The 14,701-nt window shown below is 41.6% G+C and overlaps 1 protein-coding gene across 1 annotated transcript in view; it reads left to right on the top strand.

The window, feature by feature from the left end:
- Positions 1-13,491, top strand: part of lmcd1 (LIM and cysteine-rich domains 1) — an 87,374-nt gene extending 73,883 nt beyond the window's left edge. The window contains exons 5-6 of the mRNA XM_039773643.1: positions 10,835-11,050; positions 12,967-13,491. Coding sequence (XP_039629577.1) covers positions 10,835-11,050; positions 12,967-13,128 — 378 coding nt within the window. The 3' untranslated portion in view covers positions 13,129-13,491. The remainder of the gene's footprint in view (positions 1-10,834; positions 11,051-12,966) is intronic.
- The last annotated feature ends 1,210 nt before the right edge of the window (positions 13,492-14,701 follow it).

Here is a 14,701-nt window from a genome sequence, read left to right as displayed (position 1 = left end):
CCAGTGCAGATCCCTAAACTCAGATCCACCACTCCGCCTGCTGTACACGGACAACTTTACATTGTATCAAAGTGTTGCATCTTCAGTGTTGTCCCGTGAAAAGATATAATAAATCCATCCCTCCATTATCCAACCCTCTATATCCTAACACAGGGTCACGGGGATCTGCTGGAGCCAATCCAAGCCAACACAGGGCGCAAAGCAGGAAACAAACACTGGGCAGGGCGCCAGCCCACCGCAGAAGATATAATAAAATATTTACACAAATGTGAGGCGTGTACTCGCCTTTATGAGGTACTGTACACCCGGGATATTTTAAACTTAAAAAAGAAGAGCAAAGACGAATCAGGAGGCGACAGTTGAGCGGTGAGGAGTGGGGTGGGTGGAGAAGACAATTTACCACCCATCTACAAACTCTACAGCTATACAACTGCTATTTATTACTTAATTCCAATGCCTGCTTTTTCAACTACCAATCCTACAGCACAATAGCCAGAGCCAAGGAACCCCGGGGTTCAAATCCATTCCAACCATTGCCAGGACGTGTATGGTGAGGTCGTCTTGTTGTCGCGAGGAGGCACAGCCAGTTTTCAATACTGCCGGACTTTATTTTGGGAGACATTTTTCACCACATTTTCAACTGCTGTGTTTATCCAATCCATTTTTGTATTTGTGTTGTGGGAGGGTTTAATGTACATATTTGTATTATATATAGTAATTAGTCATTGGTGATTTTAGGATAGGGGTGGCGCAGTGGGTAGCTCTGCTGCCTCGCAGTTAGGAGACCCCGGTTCGCTTCCTGGGTCCTCCCTGCGTGGAGTTTGCATGTTCTCCCCGTGTCTGCGTGGGTTTCCTCCCACAGTCCAAAGACATGCAGGTGAGGTGCATTGGCGATCCTAAATTGTCCGGTGTGTGTGCTTGGTGTGTGGGTGTGCCCTACGGTGGGCTGGCACCCTGTCAGGGGTTTGTTCCTGCCTTGCGCCCTGTGCTGGCTGGGATTGGCTCCAGCAGACCCCTATCACCCTGTGTTAGGATATAGCAGGTTGGAAAATGACTGACTGACTGATTGTAGAACTGGATTGGAGCCCACCTCTGGCAAATTGAAGGGATTGGACATCGTTTAGGAAGGCTCACGTGTACCTGTGTATAGGAAGTTTCACAATTCACACTGCATGTCAGGACAGAAACCAAGCCATGAAGTCCAAGGAACCCTCTGTAGACCTCCATGATCAGATTACAGCGAGGCACAGATCAGGGCAACCATTTGTAAGACTTCAGTGTTCCTAGATGCAGGGTGGGTTCGTGTGATATCACTACCCAATCTGCGCTCCAGCTAGATTTGTACCCTGCACATATGGGGCAAAATGTGAGCACTAAGAGGCCATAGAATTAAAGAACAGGATTCATTTACAAGAATCGCGTTCTGATTAAGAAACGGGTGAGAGTGAAAATGGTGGTCCATCCAGGAACTGAGTTTGAGACCATCCCGAGTTAGCTGGTCATGTGTTGGTTAAGGAAAAAAAGAAACAATTGATGGTTACGAATCTTAATGAGCAAACCAAAAAAATATAAGAAAATGAAGTATGTTTGATTAGACAGCACTAATTGGTTATGAATTACGAAAGTGGCCTAACCCTAACCCTTGCAGGATCTGAGTTTGACGCTACTCCGAATGACATGTCATTTTCAGTGGGCTTTTTTGTACATGTGGGACTGCTTAATAGTGCAGTGGTTTTCTCCAGAGACAGTTCACTCCATGAAGATGTGTATCTTAGGCTAACTGGTAGCACTAAGTGGGTCCGCATGAGTGTAGGTGCCCAGTGGTAACCTTGGTTGCCACCTTGCACCTGGTACAGTTTGGAAATTGGATGGAGGTATGAAGGAGTGTTAGCCAGTACATTTTTCTCTGATATTAGTAAGAATTTAATTAAAATAACATTTATTTATTACTATCCATCCTTCCAATTTTTCTAATCCATTCATCCGCTCCAGGAATGCGGAGAGTTGGTGTCGATTCCAGCTCTGGGTATCAACTTTTGAATAATATTTTGTCATATTTACATTTTTTTTTTTAATTTGAAGAAGTTTCCTCTTCTTTTTATTTGTTTAGTATTCCCAGTAGACTATCTAGTTATTAGAGCTTGGCTCCTCAGTATCCACTAATTAAAGATTACTGAGAATAGTCGGCCATGGTTACGTTTTGCTCCTGTCCTCTTTGAATGCGCCGCTTAGCCAAACCACAGTTTCTGTTTTATAAAAATTAGTAGCTAGACATAAACCAGATGTGCACTGCTAGACACATTCACATATTTGTTCGCCGACTCCACATTTCACTAAATGAAGCCTAGAGGTTTCATCGGTTGAATTTTGAAGTGCAAAGGGGAGGCAGCTCTTACGCATGAGGTTAATGATAGTCTTCTCCTCCACCACACGATGCATTTGTCTTTTGAGAGACTGAAGGCAGGACTTTTATCACTAGTGTACACATTCCGCCAACAAAACAAAAGAGATCACTGTTGACTTCAGGAGAAAGCAAATGCCACACCGGCCGCTTACAATTCATGTAGTCAGTGAGAAGCACCAAGTTTCTGGGAGTGCACATTACAGATGACCTGGCGTGGACCACAAACACCACTTCTCTTGTCAAGAGGGCACAACAGCAACTTCATTTTCTCGAAAGTCTGAAAAGAGCAAACCTTCCTTCTCCTGTCCTCACAACTTTCTACAGAGGCCCTATAGGATGGTCCAGATCTAATTATGCAATTTTCATTATGCTATATCTTATTAAGTTCATTACATAGAAAATCACCCGAAAAATCCCAGACCATCGAGAAGTGTGCGAACTGACGACGTGAAGAATCGTCTTCACACCAAACTGGAATCGTCCCCGCATAAATCAAAGTCACCCAGACGATCTGGACCACCCTGTATAGAAAGTACTGTACATTGACCAGCAGCATCTCAGTTTGGTATGGTAGCTGCACTGTCACTGAACAGAAGATACTTCGAAGAGGGGTGAGGACAGTGGAGAAAATCATCGGGTCCTCACTCCCATTTGTTCAAGAATTACACTACTCACGTTGCCAGAGCAGATCCATTAAGATCATAAAAGATCCCACACACCCGGCACATGGGTTGTTTGAACTTCTGCCCTCTGGAAAACGTTACCGCAGTATGCAATGCAGAACGACCAGATTTAACAGGAGCTTCTTCCCCCAGGCCATCAGAATACTAAACTCGGTTAAATACCCTTTGACCTTTTGCTCGCTCACTTACAGTGCACTTGTAGTGTACCACAATAGGTCTTAAGTTTACATTATATTGTACTAGCAGGAGTACCCGGCGTTGCCTGGGAATCTATAATCGGTGAAAGAAAGAAACAGAACATAGGACTATGAACAAACAATTTTCTGATGGCAATTTAATTGGAAGTGCCTTCACTCTGGCGTCCGCCATATTGCGAGTGGCAAAAGTGCCATTTAAACTAATACAGGTAGACGTGGAAACCGGGTTTTCTGATGAAAAAACAATAACGTTTAAAACAGTATCGTTTACATACAACATATTTCGGCGAGTCGTTTACATGCAATTATTTATATCCATTTATACACTAATAATGGCAATTATTAAATAATAATAATTATTATTATACAGCCACTAACCACCCCTTTTAGGTTAGCTTTTATTTCCTGAAAATATATATTTTTTATTTCCATTTCTAATCTGAAGTGATATCCATTAAAGCAAAAATATGCAAATTAGAATAAAAAACATTTAATTCATACCAGCTTTTAATTGCTGAAGTGTATCTCAAATATCTCAGCAGCCTCTGCAGTATGGTTGGGAATATCTGTTTAGCCCAGATTCCCAAAATCTTTTGATTTTAAAAGTACTTGTTTCTCTCCTGAACGCCCTTCCCATACTTTTGACATGTTCTGTTGTATGAGTCTTCATTCTCCTTCTTCTTCTTCTTCTTCTTCTGGCTGCTCCCATTAGGGGTTGCCATAGCGGATCATCTTCTTCCATATCTTTCTGTCCTTGTCATCTTGTTCTGTCACACCCATCACCTGCATGTCCTCTCTCACCACATCCATAAACCTTCTCTTAGGCCTTCTTCCTCTTCTCCTCTTACCTGGCAGCTCTATCCTTAGCACCCTTCTCTCATAGCATCTCTCCTCTGCAGTCGTCCAAACCAACTCAATCTCGCCTCTCTTCATTAAACTGAAAAAATGTTGCTGATACCTCTGAGAATTTTGAGATGCTGAACCTAGGTCCTCACATGACCTTCTCAAATCCAGACATAAAATCCTCCTTAACAAATGCAAAGTCTTTAGCAAATAATAAGCTGTGAGGATATATAAAGACATACTTTAAATATACAACAGATGTTTGGTTATGAGTTTTACATCTACGTTCTTATGGTGCTAAAATTGAAAATGGCAGGTTTAATTATGTGGAGTTCTGAAATGGGGGAAAAAAATCAGTTTGCATTCTTTTGGTTGTGTAAGTTATGTGATAAAATCAAGCGGATGCTCAGCAGTGCCCTCCATAATGTTTGGGACAAGGACACATTTTGAACATTCTGTTCCATAGTTTAAACAATACAAATCAAACAATTCGGATGTGATTAAAGTGCACATTGCAGACTCTCATTTACGGGGATTTGCATAAGTTTCGGTCACACGTGTAGAAATGACAACACCTTTTCACTTTTTACTTCCTCGTATACAAAGTATATGGAAGGTATTGTAATCGTCCAAAATTTTGACTTTGAGATTTTGATGAATCTCGACGTTTTAGACCTCCCTGAGTCCGATTTGCTTTCTCGTAGGGAAAGTATTGTAATCGTCCAAAAATACCATCTTTGGAATATTGTCTGTGTGTGTATGCAAACACAATAACCCGAGTACACTTTCACTTAAATCAACCAAATTTTGCATACAAGTATTAGGTATAAAACATAGATTTCTGTCAACTTTTGAGCTAAAATGGTACTTTTTTAGTCCATTGTATTCAACATGACTTTTATAATAATTGTTCAATATATTATTCATTTGATTGGATTTGTTGTTGATGGTTCTTTAATGTACATAATATAAAAATAGAATCATTGTCTTGTGATTTCACTCCTCAAATATCCATCCCCATATCTGAGTATACGAGAAAGTCCACTCCCGATTTTATTATTTTTAGTCAGTTTGGTGTGCCTTTCACATCCATCTCTCTCTCTATTTATCCTAAAGAGCCTTTCATATCTGTCTGTCTATCTATTGCTTGATCGATCAATTGTCTGACTTACAGTTTCATCACCTGGTCTCTTCCAACAGCCCATTTGGCTTTCCAAGTGTCACTTTGGCAGAACATCTAACTCTGCACTCAAAGGTGGTCTAGATGTAAGGAGATTTTGTGCCCCATACTAGCCAAGTCCTGGAAACACTTATGAGGTCTGGGATGACCTTCCATTTGCTCCAGGGTCTCCTTATACTGGATCTTGGTGTGCCTGCACCCCTGAACCTTCAGGTGCCTGTAAAGCTACATAATGGTTCCTTTCATTTCCTTTCAGAATTTGTTTCCTCCATGGCACCTCATTTTTTGTAGCAATGACAGTGAAAGCTGTCCTTGACTATCTATCTATCTATTTTATAGTGCCTTTCATATCTATCTGTCTATCTATCATACAGCACATTTCATGTGTCCCTGCATCCCCCAGATCTCAGAAGCTCTCAAGATGCTCCAGGGGGCAGCCTTTCCTAATCTGGGACTGCGTGGCACCACAAGCAGAAGGAAAGCTGCCAGCTAGCGAAATTTAAAAGCCACTGTGGTCCCCCTTCTCATTAACATGGATTAGGTTCTGCCATCTTCATCCACTCTGACCAGAATGTCTTCTGAATTCCTTATAAAGGGATGTCACCTGTCAACCTACTGTCGGGCCGGATATAGTCAGATATCTTATCCTGCCTACTATACTAAAATCTATCTATCTATCTATCTTACTATCTATCTATTATATAGTACCTTTCATATCTATCTATCTATCTATCTATCTTACTATCTATCTATTATATAGTACCTTTCATATCTATCTATCTATCTACTATCCTGCCTGCTATACTAAATCTATCTACAGTACCTATCTATCTACAGTATCTATTTATTATCCTGCCTACTATACTAAAATCCATCTATTTATCTATTATATAGTGCCTTTCATATCTATCTATCTATCTATCTATCTATTATCCTGCCTGCTATACTAAAATCTATCTATTTATCTATTATATAGTGCCTTTCATATATATCTATCTATCTATCCTATATAGTGCCTTTCATATCTATCTATCCATTTATCTATCTATCTATCTATCATACAGCACATTTCATGTGTCCCTGCATCCCCCAGATGTCAGAAGCTCTCAAGAGGCTCCAGGCGGCAGCTTTTCCTAATCTGGGACTGAGTGTCACCACAAGCAGAAGGAAAGCTGCCAGACAGCGACATTTAAAAGCCACTGTGGTCCCCCTTCTCTCTAACATGGATTAGGTTCTGCTGTCTTCATCCACTCTGACCAGAATGTCTTCTGAATTCCTTATAAAAGGACATCACCTGTCAACCTACTGTCGGGCAGGATATTGTCAGATATCTTATCCTGCCTACTATACTAAAATCTATTATCTTGCCTACTATACTAAAATCTATCTATCTATCTATCTATCTATCTATCTATCTATCTATTATATAGTGCCTTTCATATCTATCTATCTATTATACAGCAAATTTCGTATCTATCGGTCAATCTATGTATTATATAGCACACTAGGTAACATAGCTGAAATACCCGGCATTAACCAGGAGAAAAATTAAGTGCTTTTTTTTTTTTTAATTGTTTGAGAAAAATATAATAAAAAAAACACAACTTTAAAAATAAAATTAAATTAACAAACAATGAAGACTCACTAATGTGCTTGTCTGGTGGTCTTGTATGTATGTTATCATCCAGTTGACGCTCAGAACCGGCCAACTCAATTTAATTTCAAAATCAACAGGTGGGCGCGATGGTGGGGCTCAAACATAAAGAATGCTGCCAGTCACCTCTGATGGTCGTTCCGAGTGTCAATAGGATGATAACACACATACAAGACCACAAGATCACCCCCCATCCTACCCAGAAGGGGGTTGGTTAGGGTTGATTTCACCCCACAGTATTTTTAGTCGACCATTGAGAAACACGTGTACCAAGTTTCATGAAAATCACTCCAGCCGTTTGGAAATGATGCTGGAACACACATACATACAACACACATTTTATATACTGTATATAGATTTCATCTCTAAGTATCTATCTGTCAATCTGTCTGTAATATAGTGCCTTCTGTATTTTATCTATCTATCTATTAAGTCTTTAAGTCAGAAATAAACCAACAAAAACAACTGTAACAAATGCACAGAGTTTAAGAAGAAAAAAAGAAGCAACTTAAAGAAAAAGATCACCTGTAACACAGACACTTCCTTTTTGTACCCTGTGCCATCGTAGGACTGTCATCTAAATTGTATCAAGTTAAAAAATTGAGAAGAATCTTCCTAAATGTCTGGGATGGTTAACCCTGTAATGTCTGTGGTTCTGTCTTCTGTAAAACGTGAACCAGTGCACAAGTGTGTGTGTGTGTGTTCATAGATCTGTTGTCATGCCTGGAGGCTGAACAAAGCTGCTTCGTAAACTGAATAGCTTTAGCATATTTTCACCCTCAAATGAACAGAAATACCGAGAAGATAATTCCTAAGAATTTTAATAGCCAAACAGTTGCTTTAATTAGGTGTTGAAATTGCTGCAATCCCACCAACAGACTTGACGTGCTTAATGGCGATAAAGGAATGAAGTTAAAACTAAGGAACTCTGTGAACTTTATAGAGGCTTTGGATTATGTACAGTAGATGGTCTTTAGATAATAAAATGAGACTCAGATGGAAGTTCCAGGTTTGCTTATGTGTGCTTTGAGTGTGGCAGACTTCCTTCTGGCCTAGTCCTACATCTTGGTTCATCTGCAAAAGCAGAAACGCTGCAGCAGATGTTCCTCCCCACTACTTTAATTTGGTGTGGTCTTTCATATGGATTAGTATTTTAAAATCTCTGGGCTCGTTATTAATTGTGGGTTGTGGCTTTCTTGCAGTTCACCAGGATGAAAGTCTGTCAGGAGATTTAATAGCAGCAATCTGGGAAACGGTCCAGCAGAAAATGAAAGACGACCGATAGAAGTAGGATTTTCAGTTTTTTGTAAAAAAAAAGCACGATATTGCTTTAATCAGCAAGTTTAAAGGCTTCAAAAAGGTTTTAGTAACTTATTTACATTTGTGATTGTGATGTGTGGAACTAAAGACAAAAAAAAAAAAAAACAAGTGTTATGGCACAGAACATCCATCCTGTTGATACTCGTAGGAAAAGTAATATTAACAAAACTGAGCAACTTCAATGTTTTTATGTTCTGTAGAATATTTTTGTAGTTCCAAACCGGCCTCGTTCTTCTGTGTGAGCGTGGCGTTGTGTGTACGAGTGGGCACTATAACGGTACGGTGCCTGTCCAGGATTGCCTCCTTCCTTGCACCAACATCTGACCAGACAGGCGGACCGACCCTGACCTGGAATGAGGAGGTCCGACAATGTTATGTTATGCTATGGTGCCAAATATTGACAGCCAGTAGTCTCTTTCCACCAACACTTGTGCAGACGTCCCGACGATGGCAGTTTAGTTTAGGAACTGAAGAACTGCACTGATTACGTATTTACTATTATATATCAAGCTAGGAACAAAGGCTTCTTGGGGGCTTCATAACACTTACAAAGCCTCAATTAAGTGTTTAATCATGTGTGTAACTAGCTGTTATTTTGCTTTTACTCCAGGGGTCCCTGTCTACATTCTGGCCGGGACAGGCATCTTTGTGAAATGTGCATGTCCTCGTGCGTCTGCATGGCTTTTTCCTATTGGTATCCTGATTTTCCTCCTACATCTTAAAAACATGCGTAACGGGTTACCTGGCTAGGCTAAATAATTCTGAATTAATTCTGATTTGTGGCTTTACTGTCATACCATTCATACACTATATTGCAGAATACAGTGGCAGGACCACAGTGCAACATATACAGTACATTAACAAAGGACAAGTGCAAGACAAGTAGAGCGCTCCACTATACATAGAGATAATTAAATAAATAAAAAGTAATAGATAAATGAATAGATAATAATAAATTGAAATAGTAATACATACATAAATAAACAGGGTGGCACAGCGGTAGAACTACTGCCTTGTTGTAAGGAGACCATTGTTCGTGTTCTGCGTCCTGCCTGCGTGGAGTTTGCATGTTCTCCCCATGTTTCTCCAGATGCTTCGGTTTCCTTCCACAGTCCACAGACATGCTGGTTAGGTGACTTGTCGATGGCAAATTGTCCTTAGTGTGTGTTTGGTTTGTGTGTTCACCCTGTGATGGGCTGGTGCACTGCTCAGGGTTTGTTCCTGCCTTGCGAACTATGCTAGCTGGGATAGGCTCCAGCACCCCCCATTACCCTGGTCTGGATAAAGCAGGTCAGAAAATGACACGACATAAATAATCACAACATTTAATAGTAAAAACAGTAGTAACAAATGTAGTGCATATATTTATAGAGGGGTGGCACGGTGGCGCAGTGATAGTTATAGTCTGCATGTTCTCCCCGTGTCTGCATGGGTTTCCTCCCACAGTCCAAAGACATGCAGGTTAGGTGGACTGGCGATTCTAAATTGTGTTTGTGTGTGTCCTGCGGTGGGTTGGCACCCTGCTCGGGATTGGTTCCTGCCTTGTGCCCTGTGTTGGCTGAGATTGGCTCCAGCAGACCCCTGTGACCCTGTGTTTGGATTCAGCGGGTTGGATAATGGATGGATGGATATTTATAGAGGTCAGTGGCAACTGGGCGACAGTCAACTCGGTGAAAAGGGGTAAACGTTATACAATGTTATTGTCTGTTATACCTGCTTTGTTATCACTCTTTAATGTAATATTGTTCTTTATTAGTATGCTGCTGCTGGAGTATGGGAATTTCCCCTGGGATTAATAAAGTATCTATCTATCTATCTTTCTAATCCTACCTACTACACCATATCTATCTATCTATCTATCTATCTATCTATCTATCTATCTATCTATCTATCTATCTATCTATCTATCTATCTATCTATTCCTACCTACTACACCATATCTATCTATCTATCTATCTATCTATCTATTATCCTGCCTGCTATACTAAAATCTATCTACAGTATCTATCTATTATCCTGTCTACTATACTAAAATCCATCTATCTATCTATTATATAGTGCCTTTCATATATCTCTATCTATCTATCCTATATAGTGCCTTTCATATCTATCTATCTATCTATCTATCTATCTATCTATCTATCTATCTATCTATCTATCTATCTATCTATCATACAGCACATTTCATGTGTCCCTGCATCCCCCAGATGTCAGAAGCTCTCAAGAGGCTCCAGGGGGCAGCTTTTCCTAATCTGGGACTGAGTGTCACCACAAGCAGAAGGAAAGCTGCCAGACAGCGACATTTAAAAGCCACTGTGGTCCCCTTTCTCTCTAACATGGATTAGGTTCTGCCGTCTTCATCCACTCTGACCAGAATGTCTTCTGAATTCCTTATAAAAGGACATCACCTGTCAACCTATCTATCTCTACCTCAATCTATCTACCCTCTAATGGGAAAAAGTGATTTAAAGGAATGGATGGGAGAGCCTTTGATGTGACCACACTGCTGTAAAACCAAAGCCTTCAATTCAAACTCATTTGTTTCATCCACAGCACTGTGAGCACTGCAAGCAAACGGTGAAGAAAGAACACCCAGCTGTGTATGCAGAGAGGGGAGGATATGAGCGCCTCTGGCACCCAGCTTGCTTTGTGTGCTCCAAGTGTCGGGAGCCCCTGGTGGACTTGATCTACTTTTGGAAGAACCAGACTTTGATGTGTGGCCGTCATTACTGCGAGACAGAGAAGCCACGCTGCACCGGCTGCGATGAGGTGAGCCCGTTTTAAAGTTGCACTAGAAAGTCGTACGGCTTGAATTAAACGGTCACTTTCTGTGGTTTAATATTAGGGAAAGGCCAGTTACACTCCAGATTGACTTCAGTAGCAGCAGGACATGCTGAATGCACAGATGATCCAGTAAGATGAACATTCTCAGTACAGTATACATCGTGGTCTGTCCTTAAAATTGGAGTTTTCAAATTTTAAAAATCTGCGGTGGGCTGGCGCCCTGCCCGGGGTTTGTTTCCCGCCTTGCTCCCTGTGTTGGCTGGGATTGGCTTCAGCAGACCCCTGTGACCCTGAAGTTAGGATATAGCGGGTTGGATAATGGATTGATGGAAATTTTAAAAATAAAGCTTACAAAATCCATAAGGTAAAAGGTACAGCTGCATTAAGATGGTGGGTCTCCCTACAGTGTAGCAATGCACCCAGCAGCAGCCATAATGTTTTTCACAAGCCTGTAATTGGCTAGGGTCCTCCCTGCATGGAGTCTGCATGTTCTCCCCGTGTCTGCGTGGGTTTCCTCCCACAGTCCAAAGACATGCAGGTTAGGTGCACTGGCGATTCTAAATTGTCCCTAGTGTGTGCTGTGTGTGTGCCCTGCGTTAGGCTGGTGCCCTTCCCCAAGTTTTTTTTGTCCTGCCTTGCACCCTATGTTGACTGGGATTGGCTCCAGCAGACCCCCGTGACCCTGTAGTTAGGATATAGGAGATTGGATAATGGATGGATGTAATTGGCTATAAGCTTGGCACAACAGCCAAAATGTAAAACTGACACATTGGTGTTGCACCACAACGAGCTAAGTTACCCAGTGCTGCCCGGGTTACAAAGTGGGACTCCCCCAAGGTCCTTACCCTCTGTGGTCATTAAAGATCTCTGGGCATCCTTCATAATGTGTAGGGTGTATCCTGATTTCCAAGCTAAATTGTCCTCCATGGCCTGGTCATTCTGGCCCCCCGATTATCCCCCGTCTCTAATTGTCTCACTCTCTCTCACCCTTTAATGACCAAAGAACTTTTGTGTGGTGAGTGCGCTGGCGCAAAATGGCTGCCATTGCATCATCCAGGTGGATGCGTTGCATTGGTAATAGTTAAAATGAATCCCCACTTTACTTCTAAATATTGAAAAAGTGCTATATACATGTACATTTATTATTATTATTTATTCTTCTGGATTTCCTGGTTGACAGGTAAGTGTTGTGGTCATCTGAGGTAACGACAGGTTGAAAACCTCGATAAACGTTGGGGCGCCAACCCAGCTTTCCCCATTTACTTATAATCTGAAAATGAAATTGCGCTCAATAGCACAAATATACATGAAAACTGTCGCCCTCTGGTGTTCTATCAAATAAACTGCTGCCTATCAAGGCTTCTTTACAGTATAGGAGGTGTTTTGTGCCAAGTGTGTCTTCTGCACTCAAGTCAGTGAGTGACGCCTCCTTTCGGGCTGCTGGGAATTTTTATGGTCCCGGGACCTGAAGGGGCGGAGTCAATTGCACTCACTGGGTGGTTTCTCAGCACTCCAGAGGCAAAGGGAGACAATACAGTTAGCTGCAGTGCCCCCTCTCTGCCCACAGTGGTATTACATACCTGGGAGGAACCTGGATGGTGACCTTCTGACGTGCATGCGTGACAGCGTGCATACCAAAAGGTGGTCATCATACCACCTTCACAACTTGAACGGTGGTTGTCTTCTCTCTGTCAACAGATCACTGTTAATATGTCATACCAGCTATTATTCTAAAATGGTAGTTCTCTTTTTTTTCCTGGTACCTGCCTTACCATCTACTGCTTAAATTGGGACGGGCTGCCCAAGTCCTGAACTAGACAAGTCAATTTAGAAAATAAGTTTATTTTCCATTAACATCTCAAAACAACTCCCTGATTAAATATGTTGCATTTACCTTTCAGCTCATTTTCACGGAGGATTACCAGCTGGCAGACGGACTGGCTTGGCACAAGCAACACTTTGCCTGCATGAAGTGTGAGCAGCCCTTGGTCAACAAAGCCTACAGTCTGGAGCAGGCGGTGCTGCTGTGTGCTGCCTGTAGCAAAAACAGTCAGCATGTCTGAGTTGTCCCAGATCAGGAGCCGGTGACTGACACAGGGACACAGAGCTGGGATCAGATTGAAACTGGCATTACTAACAGTAAGCAAATTAAAGAGCAGTGCCTCTGGCCAAAGCTGTGTAACTCGGACTCCAGTTTAACACATTTACATCTATTCTGTAGTGTCTTTGTGTAGGAGCCATGACAGGGCTGATTTATACAAATAGTGCAAACGGAAAAATCTGTTTAGCTGACTGAGCAAAGTCAATAGTGAGATTAGGAGCCCACAGTAGGGCTCATTAACCCTCCGATTGCCATCATTCTTATTTAATTTTGGGATTTAATAAACTGTCTCAGACTATGCTAAATGTTCATTCCGATGACACATGAAAGGATAAGTTCGGTATTTTTCAAGTCAAAGTTATTTCTTCACAAATATGGCATAACGGCCATAAATTATGTTCTAAAGTTAAACAATTTCTATGAATTTCAAAAAATATCTTACCCACACTGGCACTTTACAATGGAGGAAATGAGGAACAAAGCACCACCGGAAATCAAAACTTAAAAACTTACCAGAAACGTTCATTTTCCACACCAAGACACTTGTCAAATATTGATCCACGGCTTGCGATCGCACACAAATTGTAAAATAGCTTATACAAGTCATCCATCCATTCATTATCCAACCCGCTATATCCTAACTACGGGGGGTCTGCTGGAGCCAATCCCAGCCAACACAGGGCGCAAGGCAGGAAACAAACCCCAGGTAGGGTGCCAGCCCACCATAGGGCACACACACGGGACAATTTAGAATCGCCAATGCACCTAACCTGCATGTCTTTGGACTGTGGGAGGAAACCCATGCAGACATGGAGAGAACATGCAAACTCCACGCAGGGAGGACCCAGGAAGCGAACCTGGGACTCCTAACTGCGAGGCACTGCGCCACCGTGCCACCCTTATACATGCCATTTTTGACCAAATAAAAGACATAAATATTATGAGATTCAGCCATTTTAAAGGAAGACCAGCAGTGTTTGTCTCTTCCCCCTCGCCAGGGTCTCCCCCTCTTTGTTCTCAAAAGACCAAATCACAGTAAACTGTCTGTGCCACATGGTTGGTTTTGTTTTGATTTACTTCTGTGTTTCGATTAGATTAGATAAACTTTAAGAATCCCAATTTTTGTGAGAATTCACAGCAGCAAATAGAAAACCTATTCTTACCTCGAGAAAAATAGTACTGGGAATATGCAATAAAACGACTATTTCTAGATCTCAGTTTTTGTCCTAAACATGTAATCAGAAACAGGGACGGCGTGTTATCTTTTATACAATACAATACAATTGATTTTTGTAGAGCCCAAAATCACACAAGGAGTGCCGCAATGGGCTTTAACAGGCCCTGCCTCTTGACAGCCCCCCAGCCTTGACCCTCTAAGAAGACAAAGAAAAACTCCCAAAAAAATGGAAGAAACCTCGGGAACGGCAGTTCAAAGAAAGATCCCTTTCCAGGTAGGCTGGGTGTGCAGTGAGTGTCAAAGAGAAGGGTTAGGGTTAGGGTTAGGGTTATATATAATACAATTCACAGAGCAGAAC

This window comes from Polypterus senegalus, chromosome 12 (genome assembly GCF_016835505.1).
Source record: "Polypterus senegalus isolate Bchr_013 chromosome 12, ASM1683550v1, whole genome shotgun sequence".
NCBI classification, from domain to species: Eukaryota; Metazoa; Chordata; class Cladistia; order Polypteriformes; family Polypteridae; genus Polypterus; species Polypterus senegalus.
The sequence above is the reverse complement of the archived record's forward strand: the minus strand, read 5'-3'. Positions and strand labels throughout refer to the sequence as shown.